This window comes from Myotis myotis, unplaced genomic scaffold (genome assembly GCF_014108235.1).
Source record: "Myotis myotis isolate mMyoMyo1 unplaced genomic scaffold, mMyoMyo1.p scaffold_m19_p_5, whole genome shotgun sequence".
Taxonomy (NCBI): Eukaryota; Metazoa; Chordata; class Mammalia; order Chiroptera; family Vespertilionidae; genus Myotis; species Myotis myotis.
Window position 1 is genome coordinate 99,446,976 of NW_023416357.1, and position 27,142 is coordinate 99,474,117.

At 53.0% G+C, this 27,142-nt stretch overlaps 1 protein-coding gene across 3 annotated transcripts in view; it reads left to right on the forward strand.

The window, feature by feature from the left end:
- The window catches only part of PPL (periplakin), a 47,476-nt gene that overhangs the window by 4,849 nt on the left and 15,485 nt on the right, over nt 1-27,142 (forward strand). For all 3 annotated transcript variants that reach the window (XM_036309386.1, XM_036309385.1, XM_036309387.1), the window contains exons 2-8: nt 18,702-18,801; nt 23,917-24,071; nt 24,730-24,850; nt 25,386-25,511; nt 25,598-25,639; nt 26,687-26,848; nt 26,942-27,049. In XM_036309386.1, coding sequence (XP_036165279.1) covers nt 18,702-18,801; nt 23,917-24,071; nt 24,730-24,850; nt 25,386-25,511; nt 25,598-25,639; nt 26,687-26,848; nt 26,942-27,049 — 814 coding nt within the window. The remainder of the gene's footprint in view (nt 1-18,701; nt 18,802-23,916; nt 24,072-24,729; nt 24,851-25,385; nt 25,512-25,597; nt 25,640-26,686; nt 26,849-26,941; nt 27,050-27,142) is intronic.

Below are 27,142 nucleotides of genomic sequence, written 5' to 3' on the forward strand. Positions count from 1 at the left end.
CCTCCAGCCATTTGGGTGATTGGACTGCAGTGATCCGACCAGCCATCTCTTAAGCACCTACTGTGTGCCTGGCATGGCCGTGGATGTTATTGCATCCCATCCTAACACTGTGCCTGCCATTAGTGCTGGTGTCCCATTTCACAGAGGGTGACACTGAGGCCAAGAGTAAAGGCATTCACCTTGGGTTCACAGCTCACAATCGCTGATGCTGGGGACTCAGGGGCCCCTGAGTAAGGAAACTAGGTCTCCCCACCAGGACCTGGGGCTGGTGGCAGCTGACCAGGCAGTGCCCTGGGCCTGTCATTTGGCTTTTGTATTCGCTGACTCCTCCCAGCAATCTTTTCCTTCTCTGGTCTTTCTCTGGCTTTGCCCTCACTTGCCCAGTCCTTCTCTTGGCAGAGGGAATGAGACCTGATAAATTAGATTAAACCTATAAGGATGGCTGCTACTGATGGCATTTCAGGCATTGTCGGGGGCAATTATCTGGGGACTGGGAGTTTTGGGGGAGGGAGAGGCTTAGCTCAAGTCCTATCACTGAGGCCACTCCCTGAGGAGGGGGAGGGGCATCAGGAGGGCCCTGAGGGGTTTGGGGAGAAGCTGCCTTAGAGCATTTCCAAGGTTCCTTGTCAAGAGAGGAGGATCCAGGATTCCCATCTTGCCACTGGCACCTGCATCCTCCCAACCTGCCTGCCCCGGCCTGTCCCAGAGATGGAGCTGGAAGAGGGAAATCGCCTCTGGGCTTTGCTCTCTGCTTTTGGTTGGTCTTCTGTGTGACAGCCTCTGGGCCTGGGCAGGGAGGCCCCTGGAGCTGCTCTCTGTCTCTGTGCAGGCTGGAGCGGCCTGCAGCCTGAGCCCTGACCTTTCCCCCACTTCTCCCTGCCTCCAGAGGTAGCAGCCCAGGCTGGGCCACCAGCCCCTCTTGCCTGGGCACTGTAGTAGCCTTTTCATAATTCCTGCTTCCATCCCAGCACCCTGTCCCTTCTCCCCCTGGCACCCAGGGAGCTCTTTGTGAGACGCAAGTCTGTCCCCCTGTAGCTCTAACCCCTGCCCCAGGCTTCCCTTTGCTCTCAGGCCCTGGGAGCTGCCCTGCACAACATGAATGCGGACCATTTCACCCTCACCTTTCCACACTGTGTCCAGCCACTGGGCCTTTGCCTTCGCTGTTCCCCTGCCTGGAATGCTCCTCCCACCCATCTTCACTTCCTTGCTTGTCTTCCTCTTCCATGGTTCTTCGCTGTTCCTCGGGAAAGCCCTGCCTAACCTCTCTGCGGGAGCAGACTCGCCTTCTCTATTGCCTCACCATCTCCTGTGTGACTCTCATCTCAGCAGCCATTGGACTCTGTGGTAGCCAAATGGGGATGAATGTGTGTCTCCCCAGAGACTGGCTGGTGCAGTCCATGTGTTGAGTGAATGAATGAGGGTGAGCTAAGATTCTCTCCCGCCTAAAACATCTCACAGGAACAAACACACTGGTTCATGTACACACACACACACACACACACACACACACACACACACGAAGAAGATGGGGCTGGGTTTTATCTGTAGACAGAAATTTGAGGGCCAGAGCAGAGTGCCCACTGCCCCCTGCCCCCATCCAGTCACCTCTGTGAGTTTAGCAAACCGATGGCAGCAACAATACAGGGTGAGAAGTTAAGACAGGGGAGGCAAAGGGTCCCTGAGCCAGCCTGGTGAGCTTCTGGAGGAGGGGGCATCTTGGAAGAGAAAGCACTGAAGACGAGACTGCTGGGTGCATCCACCTGCCGTTTTAAACCTACAATGGCAGTGTGTTGCAAAACTAAAGCAAGGTGGTGGAGGGTGCAAAGAGTATGTTGTGTACATTTACTATATATATATATATATATATATATATATATATATATATATATATATAATTTCAGAGAGGAAGCGAGAGATAGAAACATCAATGATGAGAGAGAATCATTGATTGGCTGCCTCCTGCACGCCCCCCACTGGGGATCAAGCCCACAACCCAGGCATGTGTCCTTGACCAGAATTGTCCCAGGACCCTTAAGTCCACAGGCCGACGCTCTATCCACTTAGCCAAACCAGCCAGGGCTGTTGTGTACATTTTAAAAAACATACATGCAACACAATTCCATACAATGTTTCAAGATGCAGACATAGATATGTATTGAAAATGTGAAACAGGCTTAGGAAGAAAGCAGCAGCTCCAAAATTACCGCCACCCTCAAGGAGGGGCCTAAGGGAGCATGAACAATAACATATTCTTTCTTTTTAAACAAAATCTGAAGCACATCTGGAACATCAGCTACATTGTGGTAGGATTCTTTTCAGGACTTTCTGCATGTTCGAGTTAGGTCATGGGTTTTCAAGTTTTTTCAAGTAAGGGGTGGGACGGTCAGGGAGAGCTGGCAGAGGACACAGCGTGGGCGAGAGCCAGGAGGGGAGCCCAGCGTCCTGCATCTCAGTGTCCAGTCAATAGGAAGAGGAAGGATCTGGGGCAGGAGGAGGAAGTGGCCTCAGGATGGTAAGGTGCCCAGGCATGGGGAGGAAGAGTGGAGGTCTAGCAGGGAGGTTCTGGATGCGGCGTCCGGGGATGGGGGGGTGAATTTGGAAAGGTGTGAACATACAAGAGTCTCTGAGGTTGAGTCCTAGCTTGGGACAACTTTCCTAACTTATAATTGTTGTCTTTTCTAGACAATGCTACCCTCATCTCTTTTCCAGGCGAGGCTCAGCGTTCTAGTATTCTGCCCAAGGACTCTCAGCTGCGCTGACCTGGGCATTCTGAGCTGGCAGCAGGCAAGCCAGCTGGCAGGGGCCACAGCTGGCCGCTGGTCCTGCCTTTCCTGGACGGAGGGATTTTGTCAGGTCTTGTGAGATAAACGCACACAGTGCAGTGGCTGACCCTGGACGGCTGCAGAGCTGCAGGAAACAGTCGTGTGCAGAATTCTTTGTTGTCCCAGATGCCTGGGCTCAGATTTCAGACTCGTACCTTTTAAGGTTTTCTCCATCCAGGGTAGGGGGTCTTTGGTTCCAATTGAAGGTTGAGGAAGGATTCTGAGTCTGTGCCACCAAGAGCAGAGAGGACTCCAGTCCTGTTCCAGAAGAAGAGCTTGACTCTTCCCACCTATGAAATGGGCAACTAACTCCCCATGTTACTGAGGGGGAAGCTGAGGCTGATGGGCAGGGATGGGGGGCAAGGTGGGTAGAGTAGGAAAAACCTGGGTTTGGGAGCCAAGAACCCACCTTCCAGGTCCAGCTGTGTCACTTGTCAGCTGTGCCACGACCATATTCCCACCCCTCTCTGGGCTTTGTTTCTTTCTTTTTTTTTAAATCCTCATCTGAAGATATGTGTGTGTTTTTAAAAAAATATATATTTATTGATTTCAGAGAGGAAGAGACAGATACAAACATCAGTGATGAGAGAGAATCATTGATTGGCTGCCTTCTGCATGTGCCTACTGGGGATCGAGCCTGTAACCTGGGCATGTGCCCTTGACAGGGAATCGATACTGGGACCCTTCAGTCCAAAGGCCAACGCTCTATCCACTAAGCCAAACTGGCCAGGGCTGAAGATATGTTTTTATTGATTTTAGAGAGAGGAAAGGAGAGAGAGAAACATCAATAAGTTGCCTCCTATACACACCCCAACAGGGGCTCAAACCCATGGGCTAGGTATGTGCCCTGATTGGGAATCAAACCCGCAACCTTTTGGTGTACAGGATGATGCCCCAACCTGCTGAGCCACTGGCCAGGGATGGGTTTTGTTCTTCATCACTGGAGTACATGCTTCATGAAGGCAGGGACTTTGCATGCTGTGTGGTTGCTCTCAAGCTCCCAGAATAGTATGAAGCACATGGTAGGTGCTCAGTAAACAGTGGTGGGAGGTCTGTTTTCAATTGGGGAATTGGTGGTATGTGGGATTGTGGGGAGGACTGGAGATGATGTGTGTAAAGCATCAAACACATAGTAGCTGCTTAATAAATGGAGACCCGTACTCCTTGTCCAGTGGTCCTAAATCAGGAATGCTATCCTGACACATCCGGGGGTGCCGAGATCAGCTTGAGCTCTGTTTAAACCTTGCAAAAATCTTCAAGACATGCCCTGGTATTACAAAAAACAGCTTGAATTTCTGTGTGTGTCTGTAACAAGAGTCCAAAGCATATGCCTGTCACAGCCAGAGGTGGTGAGGCCTTCCCTACGCAGAAACAGACTAGGCCATGAAGCAGCCATAGTTACTACACCAACAACCCTCTCAACCTTACTTCCCCAGGACTAATAGCTGGGTGTGGAGAAATGACTGCCTAATTACCATAGAAGTTTCTGGTAAGGAGAGTATCAGTCAGTTGACCAATCAATCTGGTACAAGACTTTCTTCCTGTAGAGATCGAGGACTCTTCCTCAGTCTGCTCCCTCTAGTCCTGTAAGACATTGCTGTGGGTTGTTTTCTCATTCCCACCCTGGTTGCACATTAGAATCATCTGAGGAGCTTTAAAAAGCAATGGCCAGGCCCTGTTGAAGACCAATTGAGTCAGAATCTCTATGGTCACACCCAGACTTCAGTCTTTAAAAAAATAAATCGATTACAGGGAGGAAGGAAGAGGTAGAGGGAGGTAGAAGCATCAATAATGAGAGAAAATGACTGAGCTGCTGCCTCCTGCACACTCCACACTGGGATGGAGCCCCAAACCCAGGCATATGCCCTGGGAATTGAACTGTGACCTGTTGGTTCACAGGTCGATGCTCAGCCACTGAGCCACACCAGCCAGGCAAGATTTCAGTCTTTTGATGTGCAGCCAGAGGTGTGAACCACATATTTACATTCATTGCTTTGCTCCATCTTGTATTAGAGTTATGCACACTTTGCTTTCTCCTTTCAGTAGCAGTTTCCAAGTCTGTCTCACACTGTTCTTGTATTCTCAATCATCCCGTATCATTTTGTTTCAGGTATATGTCATAAAATGGCCTAGAGCTGGCTTTTGTTTTATTTCGATATTCTCACGTGAGAGTCTTTATCTTTTAACTGACAAGTTTAACTCATTTACGTTTATTGTAATGACTGATGTGTTTGGAACTACTCCTGCCATATTGATTTGTATTCCTTCTTACTGTTTTCTCTGTGTTTTTCCCCTGTATTTTAGTGGATTGAGTTATATTTTCACAATTAAAATTAGGATATAAGGCCTGAATGGACAGAACAAATGAAAATACCCGACCCAGGGGATCTGAATCTTTGTAATTATAGTTATTGAGGTGCTTTTCTTAATCCTACCTATGAGCTATAAACCTTTGGACAATAAGGACTTACTCATTTTTTAGGGAGCCCTTCTGTAGCCCTTAATTCCAGGCCTTGCCTATGCATGGGACTTGATAAAAAGGTGTTAAATTGAGCATTTTATAGCATGTCTTCAATAACTCCCGTCTGCAGGGGCTTGGTAATGCAGATTGGCCTGTCCCAGGGCCTGTAAGAAGGGCAGAGGTATGAGAGAGAGTTGGCGGGTGAGGGTGAAAATTTATTCAGCAAAAATTGAGTATTTAAAAATATTGTCTATGTAGAAAACCAGCTGGGGTGGCAGCAGTTACCAGCATAGAAACGAACTCTGTGGCCCCAGGCAAGCCGCCCCTCCTCCCTGAGCTCAGATTCTTCATCTGCAGTGAGAGCAATAATAGTACCGTTGGGTTGTTATGAGGATCAAAGTGTGAACCTGTGTCAGGCACCAGGTAGGGTGTGGCCCGGGGAGGTGTTCCTTTCGTGCTGTCTGCCCCCCTCCCCAGCCAAAAGGCCTGCTTGGAGGGACAGGCTGAGAGCCCCTCATGGTGTCTTCTTAGGAAAGTGACTCATCCCCTAAAGTCATCCAACTACTGGTGTTAATTGTACTGATGAAGATGTCAACAAGGTGGGAATCACCGTGTCTCCCCTGGGTGGTGAACACCTTGCTGCATCGCCCTATCGCCTGTCTCCCCGATGTCTCCCTCTTTGTTTGTGGATCTGTATTGATGTTTCTGTGTTCTGAGGAGGTGAATCTGGGGCTTGTAAAAATTCTGGCACCATTACTTCCCAGCTCTGTGACCTTGGGCAAGTTTCTTAACCCCTCCGAGCCTCAGTTATCTTCATCTGGGAAATGGGGAGACAGGAATTGTTGACTGCTATAAAATGTCTGCTCAATTCAACACCTATTTATTTATTATTTTTTAAAAAATATATTTTATTGATTTTTTACAGAGAGGAAGGGAGAGAGATAGAGAGTTAGAAACATCGATGAGAGAGAAACATCGATCAGCTGCCTCCTGCACATCTCCTACTGGGGATATGCCCGCAACCTAGGTACATGCCCTTGACCGGAATCAAACCTGGGACTTTTCAGTCCGCAGGCTGACGCTCTACCCACTGAGCCAAACCGGTTTCGGCCAACACCTATTTATTGAGCCCCAAGCCTATTCAGGCTTTGAATTAAGGGCTACAGAAGCCCCCCCAAAGATGAATAAGTCCTATTGTCCAGAAGTTATAGTCTAACTAGAGCCCAGGTGCACAAAATTTGTGCAGTGTGTGTGCGTGTGTGTGTGGGGGGGTCCCTTACACAGCCTGCACCCTCTCACAGTCCAGGACCCCTGGTGGGGGATGCCCACGTGCCAGCTTAGGCCCGCTTGGACATTCCCCTCCCTCCCAACCTCCAGGGGTCTGAGCCTCTCCCGCCACTGCTGCTGCACTTGCCAGCTGTGAGTCGGCTTCTGGCTGAGCTGTGCTCCCACTGTGGGAGTGCACTGACCACCAGGGGGCAGCTCCTGCATCGAGCGTCTGCCCCCTGGTGGTCAGTGCACATCATAGCGACTGGTCATTCCACTGTTCAGTTGATTTGCATATTACCCTTTTATTATATAGGATAGGCAGGATTAAGAGGATTAAGAAAGCGCCTCAGTGACTATGAGGATGCCTACCTCCTCGGGCTGTAATTTCAATGGGCAATGCATGAAAGGGCTGAGCAGGCGATAGGCACCTAGTAGGTGCTCTTATTGTTTAGTTATTCATACTCACCAGTCGTTTCCTGAGTGCCTGCTGTGTGGGCCTTTGTGTCAGGGACAGGACAATGTCCAGGAGTGACAAGCCTTCGCTCTCTCAGCCAGGTAGTGTTTAAAGAAGATGGAGACTGGGGCTACCCAGCACCCTAGGTGAGCTCCCACCAGTTCTGGAGGTTTCTAGGGAGGCACTCAGGCCTTGACTGGCCCTGGGGGCAAGCAGGACCCACCCAGAAGAGGGTGACAGCAGCAGGAGGCCAGGACCCTTCTATGGCTCTGGGAGGAGCAAGATTGGTTCCCGGGAGAGGTGTGCACCCCTTTACATTCCAGACATTCCATGGCGGGTGCCTCCTGCTCCTGCCTGCTCCTGCGCACACCCACTGAGGCACAATTAACCTGGACAGGGAGGAGCTGGAGACGTGTTCACGGGCTGGAACATGGGGACTGACTCAGGCCTGGAAGTCAAGGCGGCTTTGGCCAGGGAGGGAGAGCTGTCCCCCTGAGACATGCCCTTTCCCCTCCAGTGTCACCCCTACACACGGAAAGCTGAGTTGTGACCCGATGGGGTACAGAACATTCTGGGCAGGAAGGAACAGCTGGAGTGGTCACGGGGTGTGACCTGTTCCCTGGAGTGGCGGTTCAGGAAAGGGGCCTTTCTCCCAGCTGCAGGAGGGATGGCTGGGCAGCCAGCCAGGTGCCTCCGTTCTGCCCATGGCCTGTGGGTAAGGATATGACAGCTCTGGGGGCCTGGAAAAGGGTGTTGGGCTGCGTTCTGCATGCCCAGGCACACCACACCCAGGCACCATGCTCTGTTGGGCAAAGTGGGAGCCTTGCAGCTTGTTTTGAAGCCAGGCAGCCAGGGATACATGTCTGGCCCTGGGCAGGTGTCTGGCCAGCCTGTGTGGGTCTGGTGGGAGAGTGGCAGGGAGCAAAGGGAATGGCTATTTATTATGCATCTCTAGGTACCAGGCACCGAGCGAGGCAAATAGATGCTCTGAGCACCTATCAGCCTCTTTAGGGCAAGACAGACAGTCGCTATGGGCTTAGAGAAAAGTGGTCCAGAGGCCTCAGAATTACCGGAGCCGTGCCATCCTCTACAGTAACCACCAGCTGCGTGAGATGTGTTTAGAACACAGTAGATGGGCTGCACATGGGAACTACATGCCAGGCTTTAAGGACTTAGTGTGAAAAGAGGAGTCTAAACTCTCTCAATAATAGTGTCCTATTGGCTACCTGTCAATATAATATTTAGATATGTTAGGTTGAATGAAATATCTTTACAAAAGGTAAGTGTCCCTGTTTCTTTTGACTTTTTTCATGTGGCTACTGGAAAGCTATGCTACAAATGTGGCACATTCAGTTCCTTTGGACAGTGGTGGCCTTGAACTCAAAGTGACATAGTAACCCCCCCCCCCCAATATGTTTCCCACCTATTGAATGTGTCTTCCTGTTTGCTACTTGGCCAGCTGATGCCATAATCCCATTGTATGGATGAGGAAACGAAGGCCAATGAAACCATACACATTGTTACTCCAAACGCCGGCAGAAGTTCATTTGACTGTTGCTGGGACAAGCTCTGTACTGGACCCTGTGGACATGGCAGTGAACAAAATAGACAAAAGCCCCAGCAACTAGCCTTTGTGATGTAACAGCCATGTCCTCAGTGTTTTACAAGGACCATCTTATCTCAACCCCCTGCAGTGGGATCGATTCTTTTTTTAATTTTTTTTTTTAAAACATATCTTATTGATTTTAGAGAGGAAAGGAGTGAGGGAGAGAGAAACATCAGTGATGAGAGAGAATCGTTGATTGGCTGCCTCCTGCACGCCTCCCACTGGGGATCGAGCCCGCAACCCAGGCATGTGTCCTTGGTCGGAATCGAACCCGGGACCCCTCAGTCCACAGGCCGACACTCTATCCATTGAGCCAAATCAGCTAGGGCATGGGATCGATTCTTATTCCCAGTTCACAGATGAGAAAACTGAGGCACAGAGAGGCTAAGGAACCTGCTCAAGCCCACAACCCGGTTGGAGTGGCACCACAGTCTGCATTCTTCCCCCATGCCAGCTGACTCAGCCCTCCTCCCTGCAGGCAGGATAGAGAGAACGGGCCAGTTGGTTCAGCAAGAGCTGAAGGCAGCCAGCAAGGGGGGCTCTGCTGTGGATTGGAGGGTTGGCCATTCATGGTGTCCTTGGAGGGCCGGGGTCTCTCCTGGGGGCAGGCAACTGGAAAGCAGGTCCTTCTGGGAGCTGTAGGGTCCAGGGCGGAGGTGGAAAGACCAAGTGGGGCAGTTGGACTTGCGGTCAGGAGACTCTCGGCCGGGGTGGTCCTGGAGGTAACCCATGAACAGAGACCCACAGAGGGCATGGCAAGTGAGGCCAGGCACAGGGACGAGGGCCGGGGCAAGAGCGGCTGGTTCTGGGGCCTTGGGGGCCTGGGCAGGGGTGTAAGCTCTATTCTGAGAGCACTGGGGAGCACTGGCCAGTCTGAAGCTGGACAGGGGTGCGTGCCTGGTTGCATTGTTGAAAGATCTCTCTGGCAAATGTGCTGAAGTTGGCTCCGGGAGGCAAGAGTCGGGGTGCAGGGAGGTGGTTGGGGTGGCCGTTGGGTCCAGCTGAGAGGCGGCGACCTTGATCAGGCGGAAGCCATGGGGCAGAGGGAGGACAGAAGCACTGAGGGCTGTTACCAGGTGGAGCCAGCGGAGGAAGAAATGGGGATCAGGGCGGTTCTTGGGTTTCTGCCTGAACAACTGGGTAAACGGGCCTTCCCCACCCTCCCTTCTGTGGTTCCCTCCTGCAGACAGGGGAGTGTTCTCAGAGCAGCAGAAACCCCGTCATGGAAACACCCTGCACCCCTCTAGTCTCCGAACCTGTAGAGGTGATCCTTAGCCCAAACTCAAGACGGGTCAGCCAGGCCAGGCCTGGGATCTGCGTCCTCCCAGCAGCCTCATCACCCACATTCGTGCACCAGCCTCTCCCTGCGAGCTTGGAGGAGGAGACGTTTCCAAATGTTGAGGTTCCTTGTGAATTCTCCACGCCCGGGTGAGGTAGCATTGATGAGCCAGAACCAGAGCGTGTCTGGGCTTGCATGCACACCAGTGTGAATGGCGTGGGTAGCCTGGGGTCTTTCGCTCCTCGCTGCCAGTGGGTTCTGGCATTGGCCTCGACTGCTGGCTTTTATCAGCTCCTTAAAAGGAGCCCAAATCCCTGGTGGAAGCAGAGAGCCTGGGCTCCCTCCACGGTAGCACTTTATATCTATTCTCTCAATTAACCCCCACCCCAGCTCTGTGGTGTGCGCACTGCCATGAGCCCCATCGGCAAATAGGGAAACTGAGGTTCAGAGAGGCCAGGTAATTTACAGCTTAAAAGGACTGAGCCAGTATGTAAATCCAGGATATCTGCCTTCACCCCCAGGTTGTAACTATCTATAGCTGTACTGCAGGAAAGGGTGAGGGCATCGCACGGAACCAAGGCAAGGGGCGACTAGCGGGTCCCTCGAGACACCTCGGTTCTTTCTTTGCCCGTGTGAAGCATCCACAGCGACCTCGGGTGCCACCTCTTTCCCCGTATTCTTTTTTTAAAATATATTTTTATTGATTTCAGAGAGAAAGAGAGTGGGAGAGAGAGATAGAAACGTCAATGATGAGGGAGAATCATTGATTGGCTGCCTCCTGCACGCCCCCAACTGGGGATTGAGCCTGCAACCTGGGCATGTGCCCCTGACCGGAATCGAATCCGGGACTCTTCAGTCCGCAGGCCCGCACTCTATCCACTGAGCACACCAGCCAGGGCCCCGTGTACTCGATGGCTCAATGACTGGACCATGGGCCATCCTGGGCCACAGCGGGTGACACATGGCCCTGGGTTCTAATCCCAGCTCCCCACTTTGCAACTGACCTCTTCGGCTGTGAGTGGCCACCTGCAAAGCAGGTCGGACTGTGGTTATTGAATTTCTAACTCGCAGGAGCGGAGCCGGTGTACCTGATGCCTGTGAGGCTCCGGGCCCTCTCCCCACAGCCCCGGTACATCCTGGGACACAAAGAGGTGCCTGTTCTGGGCTGATGCCTGAGGGCTCAGGCCCAAAAACCTTGTTTGTGCCTGAGTGTGTCCTCAAACCCATCCCTGACCGGCCTGCACCCCGTTTCTCCCTTCTTGTGCCTGGAGTCTCATATGCAGACCAGGCCTAAGAAACAGGGCTGCTTGCCACACCTCGGACAAGACCTGGGCCTCGGCTCACACCAGACTCCGGCTTCCTCAGCCTGGGAGAGGAGAACCAGGGCTGACTCCCTGGAGAAACGGCCCCAGTCTGCCCTGTGAGGACCTCACCTGGCTTGTGAACCCACCTGCAGCCCTTGACCGCAGCCTGGGCCGGGCTGAGGGGGCCATTTCTGGCGACAACTGAGTTCTGGGTCCCATCAGATTTTATCAGGTGGCATCTCAGGCCACAGCACCCCACTTCTTCCTGCCTGTCCACAGGTGGGCATCCCAGGTGCCTCATCACCCAGAAGCATCTGCTCCTATGGGGTTTGCTGGGAAAGCCAGAAATCTAGAAGGAGCCTTTTTAAAAACACAGAAAACAACTAAAATATAAACTTTTTTCTAACCCCCCAGGCCCCCCCAGTGTCCATTTTCTGTCCCAGGATCCCATGTCCCATTTAGTTGTCATGTCTCTCTGGCTGCCTCCTGTCTGACAGTTCCCCAGTCTTGTCTTTTGTGACCTGGACATTTCAGAGATGTGTTTTGGAGATCTGTCCTCAGTTTGGGTTTGTCTGCTGGCTACTGGCAATGAGATGGAGGCTGTGCCTGACTGTGGCAACGAGATGGAGGCTGTGTGTGACTGTGGCAATGAGATGGAGGCTGTGTGTGACTGTGGCAACAAGATGGAGGCTGTGTGTGACTGTGGCAACGAGATGGAGGCTGTGTGTGACTGTGGCAACGAGATGGAGGCTGTGTGTGACTGTGGCAACGAGATGGAGGCTGTGTGTGACTGTGGCAACGAGATGGAGGCTGTGTGTGACTGTGGCAATGAGATGGAGGCTGTGTGTGACTGTGGCAATGAGATGGAGGCTGTGTGTGACTGGCAATGAGATGGAGGCTGTGTGTGACTGTGGCAATGAGATGGAGGCTGTGTGTGACTGTGGCAATGACATGGAGGCTGTGTGTGACTGTGCAATGAGATGGAGGCTGTGTGTGACTGTGGCAATGAGGTGGAGGCTGTGTGTGACTGTGCAATGAGATGGAGGCTGTGTGTGACTGTGCAATGAGGTGGAGGCTGTGTGTGACTGTGCAATGAGATGGAGGCTGTGTGTGACTGTGCAATGAGGTGGAGGCTGTGTGTGACTGTGCAATGAGATGGAGGCTGTGCCTGACTATGGCAATGAGATGGAGGCTGTGTGTGACTGTGCAATGAGATGGAGGCTGTGCCTGACTATGGCAATGAGATGGAGGCTGTGTGTGACTGTGCAATGAGATGGAGGCTGTGTGTGACTGTGCAATGAGGTGGAGGCTGTGTGTGACTGTGCAATGAGGTGGAGGCTGTGTGTGACTGTGGCAACGAGAGGAAGCTGTGTGTTATTGGGAAGGATTCCGTGGATGTGATCCTGTGTCCCCCTCAGTGCCTGGTGTCAGGAGTCCCACCCTGGTGATGCACCCTCTCCCTGGTGATCTTAACCTTGCTGTCTTCACTGTGAAGTTACTGTTTTCCAGAAACAAGCAAGTGGGGATCCCCAGGAGAGAAACAGGCTCCCTGGGGAAGAACTCCATGCAGTTCAGGGAGCAATGGAAGGGCTTCCGTCTGTTGCGGATGCAACCCTGAGGGGAACGGAAGTGCAACCAATGTGTTGCATGCACAAATGTCATTGTCACCATTGTGGAGCCCCTACAATGTGCCAGGCGATTTGCATGCCTTCATTTGGCACCTTCTGTGTACCGGCCACTGCTTAGGTGCTGATGAAACAGCAGTGACACCTCACTTGTGAGTCTGAATCCCAAATCTGCTTTGGGACCCCTAGAGGTTGCTCTGAACCTCCAGCTCGACCCTCGAACCCCAAAGTGATCTTTGAAACCCAATTCTCATGTTTCCAGAAGTGACCCTGACCCTCCCCACCCACCTCACTTAACTAGGTGGGACGTACCACCCCCATTTCACAGATGAAAATGAAACCGAAGCTCAGAAATATCAACAGCCCCTCCAAGGCCACACCCATGGTTGGTGCGGTCCGGATTTGCACCTGTCTGGTTCCAGATACCAACTGCCCTCTGTGTGACCTTGGGCAGGTGCCTTCGCTTGTGAGGGCCTCAGTTAGCTCATCTGTGTAATGAGCAGGTGGGGCTGGATGACTTCCGAGGCAGCTTCCAGTGCCCGGGGCACTGCCCACAGCTCTGGCGTCCATGTAAAACTTTTAAAGTGGAGGGAGGGCTAGGCATGCCGTCTCCCAGCATGTCACTCAGATCCGATTCCCTTCCCTTGCCAGGTGGGTGGAGGTGCCAGGTGAGTGTGTGGGTGGGACAGGACTGGGACAAGGATCACGGGAAGGGCTGTATCTTGGCCTCCATCAGCCCAGCTGATGGCCTCCAGGGTGCCACGTCTGGCTGCCCCTTGTGGCTTATTAAGGAGATGAAAAGCTGGACCTGCCCAGCCAGTTCCTAGCCCTCCTGGGATCTGCGCCGCATTCCTGCGCTCCTGGCACGGGGCTGGAGCTGTCATGGGGACACGCTGGCTCCTGTGGCCACTGGGTGGCAGGAGGAATGAGGACCCTTGGGTCAGGACCCTAACCCCAAAGGGTGAAGGAGTTGGAGCCATGCTCGGCTCTGCCCTGCTTTCTGGCCGTGGGACTGTGGCCAAGTGACCTGATCGCTCTTCTGCCTCAGTTTTCCTAAATGGGAGAACAGTGCTACTCCGGGGGGCGGGGCGGCGGGGATTAAATGAGCTCATCTGTATGTGACTTGCTTAGTGCCAGCCGGGGACGTGGTCAAGCCCCTGTTGAGTGTTCACTAGCATCCTCCAGGCAGCCGGGCGTAACCTGGGGCAGGCCCAGCCTCCATGCAGAGCAGGAGGAAGGACTGACTCGAGAGGCCGAGGGAAGAAGAAAATAAAACCCTACCACTTACAAGTGACAGCCTTACTGAAGTATAACTCATGTACCATACCGTTCGCGCATTTAAAATATGCAATTCCATGGTTTTTAGTGTATTCAGCAAATTATACAATCATCACCCTAATCAATTTTAGAACGTTTTCATCACCTCAGAAAGAAACCCTCCCCCTTAGCAGTCACTCCCCTCTCCTCAGCCCCTGCCAACCGCTCACCCATTTGTTTGCTTCTATGGATTTGCCTGGTCTGGATATTTCAGATAAATGGAATCATACAGTGTGTGACGCCCGGCAGGATGGTTTCAGGTTTCTCCGTGTTGTAGCGTGTATCTCCGTGTTGTAGCGTGTATCGGCACTTCACTCCTCTTCTGGCTGAATTGTGTTCCCTGTGTGGTTAGACCACACTTAGTCACTCATCGGTTGCTGACCACTTGGGTTGTTGCCACTTTTTTGGCTGTTGTGATAGTGCTCTGTGATCTCTGAACATTTGTGTACACGCTTTCCTCTGGACTATGTCTTCATTTGTCTTGGGCAGATGGAATTGCTGGGTCATACGGCAAATTTATATTTCACTTTTTGAGGAACTTCCATACTGTTTTCTAAAGTAGCTGCACCACTTTTATCCCCACCGGCAGCGTGTGAGGGTTCTGATTTCTGCGCATCCTTGTCAACAATTGTTAGTGTCTGTCTTTTTTATTGTTTCCATCCTCGTGAGTGAGTAGTGGTATCCCATTGTGGTCTGGGGCACTTGGCATTTTGTTGTTGTTAATCCTTACCCGAGAATTTTTTCCCCATTCATTTTTAGAGAGCGTGGAAAGGAGGGAGATGGGGGGAGAGAGGGAGAGAGAAACATTGATGTGAGAGAGACACATCGATGGGTTGCCTCCTGCACATGCCCCAACCAGGGCTGGGGATCGAACCTACAACCCAGATACATGCCCTTGACCAGGAATCAAACCCACAGTGCCTGGCCAAAGCTCTTGACCACTGAGCAACACCAGCCAGGGCTGGGGCACTTGGCATTTTAAGTTAGTATGTTAAGTGCCTATTGTGTGCGGGAGCCCTTACAAGATAGTCACATGGGTTTGCTAATGGCCTGCACAAGGGACTTGCCTGGGTTGGGATTCTAGCTCTGACATTTAATTATTGTGTGACTTTGGGAAAGTTACTGAACCTCTCTGGTCCTCAGTTTCCTCATCTGTAAAGTGGGGATGATAAATAGTGATTACCCACTGGCCCAACACCTACCTCACCGGGTTGTAATGAAGATTAAAGAAGGGGGTGGGAGCCTGGTGTGTAGAAAGTAAATATGAGCCCCTATCAGAATGGTGGTGTTGCTATATATGTTGGCTCATGTGATTTTTCCCATGAGTAGCTGTTGCCTAGTTTTGATCGCGTGGCCTCTAGAGCAGCGGTCGCCAACCTTTCGGACCTCACGGACCACCAGTGGTCCACCGGTTGGCCACTGCTGCTCTAGAGCAAGACTTCCCTAGGAGAGAATCCCGGCTCCACACTCACAAGCTGTGTGACCCTGGGCAAGTGCCTTGACATCTCTGAACCTTGGTTTCCTCATCTGTAAAGGGGCATACAAACCTCCCCAGGGAATTAGGGTGTGGGTGCTGTTGGGTGTAGGGGGTGGTGCCTTCTAACCTGTCTGATGTCTATAAGTGTCAAATTACCATGATGCCTGTGTGGTTACCCCCGTCCACGGATAGAGAAACGGGCATGTTAGGGTAAGATGGTCCAAACAATAAACAGCCCAACAGGACTTGGAGCCCACGCCTCTGTGGCCCAAAGCTCCTGCTGAACCCTCCTTTGTTCTCCAGTAGGAGCCCAGGTCCCTGGGCCCGGCTGTCTCCATCCCCCTCTCTGCCCCATGTCCTCTTCCGGTTGGGCCTTAACTAGAATAATGGGCAGCCAGGGTGGGTCCTTTAACTAGAATAATGGGCAGCCAGGGTGGGTCCTTTCCTCACACCTGCCCCAACCAGTGGAGGGGCTGGATTGGGAACTGGCCCCACACCCAGAGGTGCAGCTGGGCTGGGCCCGAGAGAGATGAAGGCCCCACCTAACCCACACTGCAGGTTCCTGATGGTGGCCAGCACCGTCATGGGTTAAATATTTGGGTTGAAACTCCCCACGGTCTCACAGGCCAGGCTAAGGACCAGCGGCTAAGGTGGGGCTGAGGGACCCGGAAGTGCTCACATTCCCCAGGTGGTCTGCCCATCAGGGGGTGGGAGCATTAGGGGTTGGCCCATGACCCAGCAGCCCCGCCCTTACCCCTCCTTACCCAGATCCTCCACCCACAGTCCCCTCTACTGAGCCTTCCTGGCCACTCCACTGAATACCAGCTTTCTCTCTTGCAGGACTTCTCAGAGCCTTTACTGAGCCATAAACTTATGGAGGGGTTGGTTTTTCCTAACTGCCTTGACTGGCAAAGACTTCATTCTGAGAGTGACTTAGAAGCCTGGGATTCCTGGGACCCCACTTTGGGAAAGGTTGCCTCCTTGGTTGACTTTGCAGAGGGTATGGCCTGGATCTTGTCATTCTCTCTGTCCCCCCTCCCACCCCACCCCAACCCCATCCCCCAGAGCAGGCCTTCAGGCAAGGTTTGGGATGTGGATAGATAGGCTTCTGTTTGTTGCACCCACATCTGCTTCCCGACTTCTCCCCATACCAGCAGTTCCTGCAGTGTTGGACCTCAAACTCAAGAGGGTATTAGGGTCCCCTGGGGAATCTGTAGAAACAACAGCAACAATAATACAGCTTTTTGGACCCAGCTCTGGAGATCCGGGTTCAGAAAGTCTGGGTTGTGCCTAAGAATCTGAGGGTTTCATGCCACTGCAGATGGGTCCCAGGCCTTGATGTGAGGAATTCCACTCTGAAAGGGGGCAGCCCCCTTGGCTTGAGGGTCAAGAGCTCTGCCCTGGTCCAACCAAGGAGACACTCCCAGGACCTGTCTCTTTCATGGCCTTTCCTCATGGGAGCCTTCTGCCCATGAACCCACGTCTTCCTCGTCCTTTAGAACCCAGCTACCACCACCTCCTCCAGGAAGCCCTCCCTGATCACCCCTCTCCACCCAGCCTGTTAGGAGGCTCCTCTGGGCATCCCCAGCTGCCATGCCTGCCTCATTCTCGTGACTCTTTCTGTAAATGCTGATTTTCTTCCTGTCTAAGGGGTGAATTCTCAGAGGGCGAGGCTGTGTCTGCGTGTGGTGCTGGGCCTGGCACACAGTAGGTGCTAATGAGTGCAGGTGGAATGAAACTGCTGGCTGCTTGGCTGCTCAGGCCCCACCGTGGCATTGGTACAGAGGGCTTTTTTTATGGAGATTGGGGTACGTGGAGTCAGTATAAAAGGGTTTTTTTATGGAGATTGGGAGACTGAGCACTAATCTTGACCATCTGGCTGGCTGGGCGACATTGGCCCAGTTGCTTTTCCTTTCTAGTCTGTTTCTTCCTTTGTTTAAAGAAAACAACAGCAAAAGTGGCACTGAACAACGATCAGTAAAGCTCTTTAACAACAATCACAAACCTTTGTGAGACTTGCTGGAGGTCCAGCTCTTTGCCTGTATAACTCACTCCCACTCCTAACACCCCACCGTGAAAGGCGCCGTTATTCCATCTGATGCGGAAGCAGAGGCACAGAGGGGTACAGCAGCTTGGTCAAGCCACACAGCCAGAGCCCACGTTCGATGCCAGGGCTGAGGGCTTCCCTACCACAGCAGTGTTTGCCAGAGGGGTATGTGATGAGCTTTCGGGGTTCCCTAACGGGAGAGAGCACCGAAGTGCGGCTTAGGAAAGCCGTTCTGATTTCAGAACAGCTCTGAGAACCCCCAAGAGAAAGTCTCCGCTCGGTGTAACACAGCTCTGGCTGGGCCGTGATACATGCCGACCTCTGCTGTGAAGCCAGACGGGGCAGGGCTGGGTCTTGAGCAGGCCACCACGCAGCCAGCCAGAACCTCATGCTGCCATTGTATCTCCATGGAATTCGTTCTGGCAGTTACTTCCATTATGGCAAGGGCTTCTGGTTTTCTGTGTACAGTGGGGAGCTCAAGTTCACCTTTTAAGTAAATTTATTTAAATATAAAGACTATGTAGATTAAAAGAAGAGTATCAGGTACTTACTAGTAACAATAAGGGTGCTTGCACGAAAACTAGCACCTGAATGGTTACAGTAGCAGGGTTTATAATGCCCAAATGCCCATCGACAGATGAATGGATAAACATGTGGGCTGTCCATGCAGTGGAATATTATTCAGCCATAAAAAGGATACGGGATTTCTTTTCTGGGTGATGAAAATGTTGTGGAATTAGATAGTGATGATGTTGTGTAGCCTTGTGAGTATATGAGAAAGCACTGAGTTATACTTTAAAAGGGTGAATTTTATAGTGTGTGAATTACATCTCAATAAAAAATATGGAAAAACGAATAAGAGTGTTCTGCCAACATGGCAAATAGAAGCCCCCAGCGTGGGGGCTGATTTCCCCGCCAGGTGCTGTCTTGTTTCCGTGGCTTTAGTGACTTCACCCTGGGGACGGCCCGGGTGGCAGGGCCCTGTGGGGACGTGGCCCCTGCCCCTTTCCCCTGCTCACCTCCTCCTCTCCTGCCCGCAGCATCTCCAACAAGGAGCTGTCAGAGCTGATCGATCAGCTGCAGAAGAATGCCGACCAGGTGGAGAAGAACATTGTGGACACGGAGGCCAAGATGCAGAGCGTGAGTGCCCGCACCTCCTCCCCGGTACCCCCTCAGCCTGTGCCCCCCTGAGCCTCAGCCCCACTCCGGACCAGGGTCTTGTCTTACGCAGAGGTTCCCACCTAGGGTCATTCTGCCCCCTGGGGGACATGTGGCCACATTGGAGACATTTTAAGCTGTCACAACCTAGGGGGTGCAGTGGATGGGTAGCTAGTCGGATGCTATTAAACACCCTTTAGGGCACAGGACCACCGCCCCCCAAGGATTCAGCATTAGATGTCAGCAGTACCGAAGTGGAAAAACCAAGGAGGAACCTTGTTATGGCTGTTAACACCAGTCCCCCACCCCGGGAACTAAGTTCCTGCCGCTTATGGGCCCCTGGAAGAGAACCACAGGTTCAGGAGGATCCCATGGTTAGGACCCTCTTTGCCGCTTACTGTGTGACCTTGGGTAAGTCACCTTACCTCTCTGTGCCTGTGATTCCCTCTGAAGGGGTAAGAGTGATGGTCCCTATTGCCCAGCTGCTGTAAAGAGTCGATGAGATTATTGAGTCAGTGAGATTATTATGCAGGTGCTCATACTAGTGTGTAAATTCCATCTCAATAAAAAATATGGAAAAACGAATAAGAGTGTTCTGCCAACATAGATCTATTAACTAGCAGGGCTCAATATTATCATCAATATCATCACTCTTACTTCTCACGCAACCACTGCCATTACTCAGACTCATATGATCCTCCTCCTTTTTGAGAGAAGAGAGAGACAGTAGCTGGGGAAATCACTTCCCCTCTCCGTGCCTCAGTTTCCTTCTCCTCTCTGTCCACGGGGATAACTACAGTCCTGAGCTGTAGTTTCTCCTAAGGATGCTGTACCACGCAGGACACTGGAGCTGCCCTTGGACTATGAACTGCTAAGATGAAAACTCCACTGGCCCAGTGCAGTTGAGTTTATACCCATTTTGTAGCTGGAGAAACTGAGGTTCAGAGAAGGCCAGGGTAATTAGTCAGTGACAGAGCTGGCCCCAGAATCATCCCAGAGGTGGGGGAGTCAGATGTAGCAAATAGATTACAGGACACCAGTTAAATTTGCATTTCAGAACACAAATAACAATGTTTTCTATTATAAGTATGTCCCTTGTGCTATTTGGGAAGTACTTACAGTACGAAAGTATCCATTGTTTATCTGAAATTATAACGTAACTGGATGATCTGTATTTCATCTGCCTTCCCACCCAGGGGGTGACTAAGAGGAGTGGGGGACTGCAGGGAGACAGGTCACGGGGAAGTAGGTCTGGCTGGTCCCAGTGCATCCCCAGGGCCAGCCGAGGGCCAGTCCCAGGCAGCCCAGAGACCTGAGCGACGAGGTGGGCTGGGGGTGGCACAGCTGTCAGTGAGAAATGGGGACAGGAAAGGCAAGTGGGGACTCAGTTCCCTGCCAGCTACCCTTCCCTGCACTCCTTCCTTGCCCTCACCTGCCAGGGCACCTCCCACCTCCTTGCCTCAGTGCCCACCCTCCAGCCCCCTTGCCTTCCGCCGCACGCTCCTACCCGGCTCCCCCTGTGACTCTTCACTCTGTCACACTCTGTCCTTTCTTAAGTGAAAACAGCTTTTGGGGTGTGGCCTTTCTTTCTCCTAATAAAAGTAATGTGTTCATCATGGCCATTTCAGGACTGGTAAACACGTATACGGAAGCAAGTTAAAATCATGCGTAATTCCACCCCCAGAGAGATCTTTCAGCTATTAACATTTTGATGTATCTGACCTTCCCTTGCGTGTTGTGTGTGTGAATAGGGTCTCTGTTTATTTGCTTAGAGTAATGACTCAAAACTAACAAGGATGTATTTGGAGATCATTTTGAACTTTTTTTATAATATATTTTTATTGATTTCAGAGAGGAAGGTAGGGGGAAGAGAGAGATAGAAACATCAATGATGAGAGAGAATCATCGATCGCCTGCCTCCTGCACGCCCCACACCGGGAATCGAGCCCGCAAGCTAGGCATGTGCCCTGACTGAGAATCGAACCGTGACCTCCTGGTTCGTAGGTCAATGCTCAACCACCGAGATACGCTGGCCAGGCTGAACTGTTCTTTAACTTTGAATGAGCGAACTCAAAAAAAGAGACCACACTTTGAAGATTGCATGAACACTAATCTTCTTTTTCTTTCTTTTCTCTTCCTGTTTTTTTTTTTTCCAGAAGAAAACATCATTATTGATTTAATTACCCCAAAGTTCTGTAGAATTTTCCTAATTTTAAAAAAGATTTTTTAAAAATTGCTTTTTAGAGAGAGAGGGGGGAGAGGGAGAGAGAGAGAAACATTGATGTGAGAGAAACATCAATTGGCTGCCTCCTGCACGTCCCCTAACAGGATCGAGCCCACAGTCTGGACAGGCGCCCTGACCGGGAATCGAACGGGGGACCTTTCAGTGGGTGGGATGGCACCCAACCAACTGAGCAACACTGGCCAGGGCAAAGTTCCCTATTTTTTTAAATTGAAGCAAGATTAGCATTACATAAAATAATCCCTTAAAGTGAATAACTCAGTGGTGTTTTGTACATTTGCAGTGTTGTGCAGCCACCACCTCTATCTAGTTCCAAGGCATTTTGTCACCCAAAGGGAAACCCCATATGCACTAGCAGTCACTCCTCCTCCCAGCCCCACCATCACTAATCTGCTGTACTCATTGTGGGTATTTCATCTAAACAGACTCATACAATATGTGAACTTTTGTGTTTGCCAAAATTTTAAACATGCAAAGTTGGAAGATGGCATAGGGTACAGCCAGATCCCTGCCGCCCAGATCCCCCCAGTGACGCCTGCTGGCTACTGTCCGTCACCATACGTGTGATGCATTAGATATGTCGCTCCTGTGATATTTTCAGTTTTAAAAACCCTTCTTATTGAGGTGTAACTTACATAGGAATGTAGAAAGCATCCAAATGTCAAGAGTTCAGCCGCATGAGTGTTTCCATCAGCAGGCGCCCGCGTCACCGCCGCTAAGTCCAGATAGAGAACGTTTCCCAGAAGCTCCCGTGACATTCCCAGTCCATCTCCCCCGGGGGACCCCCCGTGCTGACTCTCCCCGTGGTTGGGCCTGCCTGACTTGGGACTCGAACACCTCACCTCCAGGGCATTGAGCTAGATGTTGCTTTCCCGGCTTGGCTAGCACGCTTGGAAAGGCTTGCATGAATTAGGTAATGACTAATTTACTTCCTCCTTTTGCAGAATAAGTCTTTGACACTCTACCTGCCCAGGAGAGCTTCAGATCAGCTGATGATGAGGGAGATAAAATTCCACCCAAGCCAAGAACCATGATGTTTTGTTGTAGTTTTTTTTTTTTTAATATATTTTATTGATTTTTTACAGTGAGGAAGGGAGAGGGATAGAGAGTTAGAAACATCGATGAGAGAGGAACATCGATCAGCTGCCTCCTGCACACCCCCCACTGGGGATATGCCCGCAACCAAGGCACATGCCCTTGAGTCCACAGGCCGACGCTCTATCCACTGAGCCAAACCGGTTAGGGCTAACATGCCCTTGACTGGAATCGAACCCGGGACCCTTTGGTCCGCAGGCTGACGCTCTATCCACTGAGCCAAACAGGTCAGGGCTGTTGTAGTTTTTTCACTGGCCAGACTCACCCCGGGTAGAGAGGCCAGCCCCTTGGCCTTCTGACACCTCCAAGCCCCGCCTGCCCTGGCCCGCTGGGGGTGGCCGGGAGAGGAAGTGATGTCTTGACTCTACTTCCACTCACTCCTTTTTTTCTTTAGTCATTTCTTCCTTCCTTTCTTGGCCTTTCTTGATAGCTTTATCGAGGCTTATTTTAGACACCAGAAAAGCTCCCACTCGGTGTATGATGCAACGACTGTGAGTAACTTCACTGAGGGGCACAGCCGTTCCCATCAATTGGTCCCTGACCGTTCTCGTCCCCCAGTAAGGTCTCCTGTGCCCGTTTGTTTACCACTGATTCCCATTTTCATGCAGCCCTGCAGCCGCTCACCGTGTTTCTGTCGCCACGGGTTTCACGTACACGGACTCCTACGTGACGTGGCCTTTTGTGTCTGGCTGTTCTCACTCCCTTCGTTTCTGAGGCCCTTCCACGTGCGATAGTGGCTCCCTCTGTCCACTGCGGTGGGCACCTCCGTGCCCCTTCTGAAACAGCTGTTTCTTATTCCCATGGCAGAGGGAGACACCAAGACCCAGGCCGGGGAGGGCACTGGCCCCTCCAGGACCCCCTGTGACACCTGGTCTGTCCTCAGCCCAGTCACTGACTTATCACCACGTCCCCTGTAGGCCTGGTGTCCCCAGGGCCTGGCACAGTGCCCGGCCAGTCTTCACAAGTCTTAAGGGCTTAGAAACCTGCCACCCTGACCGTCTGTTCATTGTTCTTCCCTAAACAAGCAAGACCCCGGACTCAGTGACTTATTGCTGGTTCCCCCGAGATGTCCACCCACTGTGCTCATTCTCGCCACATCCCAGCTCAGGCCACCTCAGCGCTCACCTGGTCTGTCGCAGTGGCTGCCTGCCCTCTCAGCCTGTACCTCCTCCCTGCAGAGCCAGGAGGCATGGCTTTTAAAGATACGTGGGGCCATGTCACTTCCCTCCACAGAGCCACTCCGTGCTCTGGCCCCCGCCCCACCGCCCACAGGTCCCTTGTGCTCTGGCCTGGCCTGCCCTGCCCTCCTCTCAGCTTCAGCCATGGTGGCTTCATTCACAGCTTGCCTTTTCCTGCCTCAGGGCCTTTGCACAGGCAGTTCCCTCTGCCTTGACCCCTCTTCCCTTCCGGCCTTTATTCTTACCTGTGTCCCCCCCTCAGAGGGGCCCCACTGACCACCGGAGCTCACGCAGGTCCCCCTCACTCCACCTCTGTGCGCTTCCTGGGTTAACACTGCATGAGCACTGCATGAGCATGACCTGCATGAGCTTGCCGCCACCTTGGTGAGGTTTACCTGTTGACATGCCTTCCTGGTGGGCTGGGCTGGGCTGGGCTGCCTCCCAGAGCCCCACACAAGCCGGCATTTGGGCTCTGTTTGCTGAGGGGCTGGAGGAGAGGACAGGCCTGGCTGGGGAGCCCTCCCGTCCCTGCAGACTCACGACGTCCCTGTCTAATGTCCCCCTCTCTTGTGCCTCTCACAGGACCTGGCCCGGCTGCAGGAGGGCCGGCAGCCTGAGCACCGGGACGGGGCCCTGCAGAAGGTGTCGGACTCGGAGAAGCTGCTGTACATGCTGGAGGCGGATGCGGCCATCGCCAAGCACATGAAGCACCCCCAGGGCGACATGATCGCCGAGGAGTAGGTCCCTCCGCTTCGGCTCTGAGGGAGCCGCCTGGCCGGGCAGGAGGGCCGCAGCCCACCCGCACTCAGGAGCCGCGTCAGGGCCTCTCGAGGGCTAGCTAGATGCCAGGCACATGCCACTCACCCTGTTATTCTCATGGCAACCCACTTGCTGTCGGGGAGACGGCTCGGAGCACTGGTGTTCCCTGCTCTGCTCATAGTGTGACCCCAGCTTCCTGACCATGCAGTCCGACCTCCCGGCTTTTGAGCACGCTGTCCCACCCGGACGCCCACCCGGCCCCATGCTCATGGCTCTTGCCTTAGCTCCATGTGGCTAAATCGGCACCTACGACAGCAGGGGCCAGGGTCTCCCAGTGCCTCGCAACCCCCTGTGCTCGCCCCTGTCATGACCCATGCCCACTGTGGCCCTTGCTAGATGGTGGGCTCCAGCCTGTTTCTTCCAGAACCTTCTATGGCCCAGGGCACACAGTGGGTCCTGGGGAAGTATTAATGGAAGAAGGAAAGTAGATAGGAGGAGAGCACGAGTGTTTATCTGGAGCCCAAGGCCCTGGTACCCTGCCCTCCCAGGACGCTGGGCACGAAGTTGGGGGGCGGGGGGTTAAGGCAGTGCCCTGCCCACTAGCCCGCTAACCAGGGCGGCCGCTCTCCCACTCAGCATCCGTCAGCTGAAGGAGCGTGTGACCAACCTCCGTGGGAAACACAAGCAGATCTACAGCCTGGTGGTGAAGGAGGTGGACCCACAGGTCAACTGGGCGGCGCTGGTGGAAGAGAAGCTGGTACGGCCCTGGCTGCAGCTGGGGAGGGGCCGTGTGTCGGGGGAGAACCCCACCATTTAATGTCACCACAGTCATGCGGAGGTAGTCGTGTTGGTGATGTTTTCTGATGTTTGTGTCAATGAGGAGAGCGAGGCTCAGAGAGGTGCAGTGCCTGACCCAGAGTCACACAGCAGAGGTGATGAAGATTAAGATCCTCCTGGGATCACCCTCCAATCCTGGCTCGGTGGGGTCCTGGCAGGGTGGCAGATGTCTGGCCAGCCACTGCTCTTCCCATGCCCTGGCTAGCGCATCTCCACGGTGGAGGGGCGCGCCCACGGGAGCCCAGAACCCTCGTTTAGTGGTATGACGCTGGCTCAGCCGTCTGTGAAAACGGGCAGGGTAACCGTGCGAGATTCAATGAGATGACGTACAGATAAAGGTGACAGCCTCTCCCTGCGTCCCTCATGGGGCCACTTGGCTCTCTCCCTGCCTGGTCCTGTGAGGAGGAGTCCCCGGCCCCACCCCTGTGTGCATTGTCTCCATCCTCCCCTCCCAGGACAAGCTGAGCAGCCAGAACTTCGGAACAGACCTGCCGCTGGTGGACTACCAGGTGGAGCAGCACAACATCTTCCACAACGAGGTCAAGGCCATCGGGCCCCACCTGGCCAAGGACGGGGGCAAGGTGGGCGCCCGGGGTCGGCGGGACCCGGGAAAGGAGGGCTCACACCTGCACCCCGCCCTAACCCCTGTCCTCGGCTCTGTCCTCAGGAGCAGAACAGCGAACTCCAGGCCAAGTACCAGAAACTGCTGGTGAGAACGGAGGGCGGGCGTGGGGCGCTGGGGCAGGAAGGGTGTGCAGTTCAAACAGAAAGGAGGGAGGGAGGGGAAGCGGGAAAAGATGGTACCCAGGGCCCCTGCCTGAGAGGCGCCCCAGCTTGCCCTGAGCTCATGGAAAACCCCAGTAGATCCCATTTACTTATTGGGGTACAGCCTGTCCTACCGTTTAATTCTTGTTTCTTTTTAAGCACCTTCTGTGTGCCCAGTTGGATGCCACATACTTTACAAGCAAAAGTTTCCTATTTTCAAAACCTCTAAGGAATGAGTTCTTTTAGAAATGCACAGTGGTAAATGAATGCTTTCTCGTTGCGGACGTTTCGAACGCCCCGGCTGCGGGAATGCGCGGAGGTAGAGCACAGCTGTTAGCAGGCTCTGGGGCCAGACTGCCTCCACCCTCGGTGGGAGGGGAGACCTTGAATGCACTCCTTAGCCTGGGAGCCTCAGTTTCCTCATCTGTAAAGGGGAGTTACTGCGAGTCCCTGTCTCATTGGATTGCTTTGCAGATGGCATTAGTTAATGTTGGAGAAGATCTTAGCACAGTTTGGGCTCCTGGTGGCCCCATATATGTGTTAGCTGCTGTTCTTATTTGCAGAGCAAAATGTAGCCGCCTCTCCTTGCCCATCCTCCCCGCCTGCCCGGCCCTTTCTCAGATGTTAAGCCTTAGCAATTTCTACGGTTCTAGCCGTCTAAACAGTGACCTGACAGAGATAAAGCGGAAGCTGTAGCTGCTAATTTTTATTGAGCACCAACTCTATGCCGGACTTTGGGCCCTGCTTGGCTCTGTGACATGTCCCCTCTCTCAGTGCTGTCATCCTCATTGTGCAGATGAGTCCCTGGGGCTCCACACAATGTCAGTGCCATGAGGGTTCTGTCTGCTTTGCTCACTGCTGTATCCCAGGGCCTGGAGCAATGCCCAGCACTTAGCAGGTGCTCAGTAAATCTTTGCCGAAAGAATGAATGCGCTTCAGAGGGTCCACTGCAGGTGTGGAGGTAAGTCTCAGCCCTGTCCCCACCCTGCAGGCGGCGTCGCAGGCGCGGCAGCAGCACCTGAGCTCGCTGCAGGACTACATGCAGCGCTGCACCAACGAGCTGTACTGGCTGGACCAGCAGGCCAAGGGCCGCATGCAGTACGACTGGAGTGAACGCAACCTCGACTACCCCAGCCGCAGGCGTCAGTATGAGGTGGGTGCTGGGGCCTGGGGGTGGGGGGCAGGGGCCAGAAGGGACCACGAGGCTGCCAGGCTGCGCACTGAGCCCCTCTTCCCCCCAATGCAGAATTTCATCAACCGGAACCTGGAGGCCAAAGAGGAGAGAATCAATAAGCTGCACAGTGAGGGAGACCAACTGCTAGCTGCTGAGCACCCTGGGAGGAACTCCATTGAGGTATGTGCGCACTGAGAGGGGATGCCTCCTCCGGGGTGGCCTCAGGGCAGCCTCTGCTGTGGGCTTCCTGGACTGGGGCAGCCCCCAAGATGG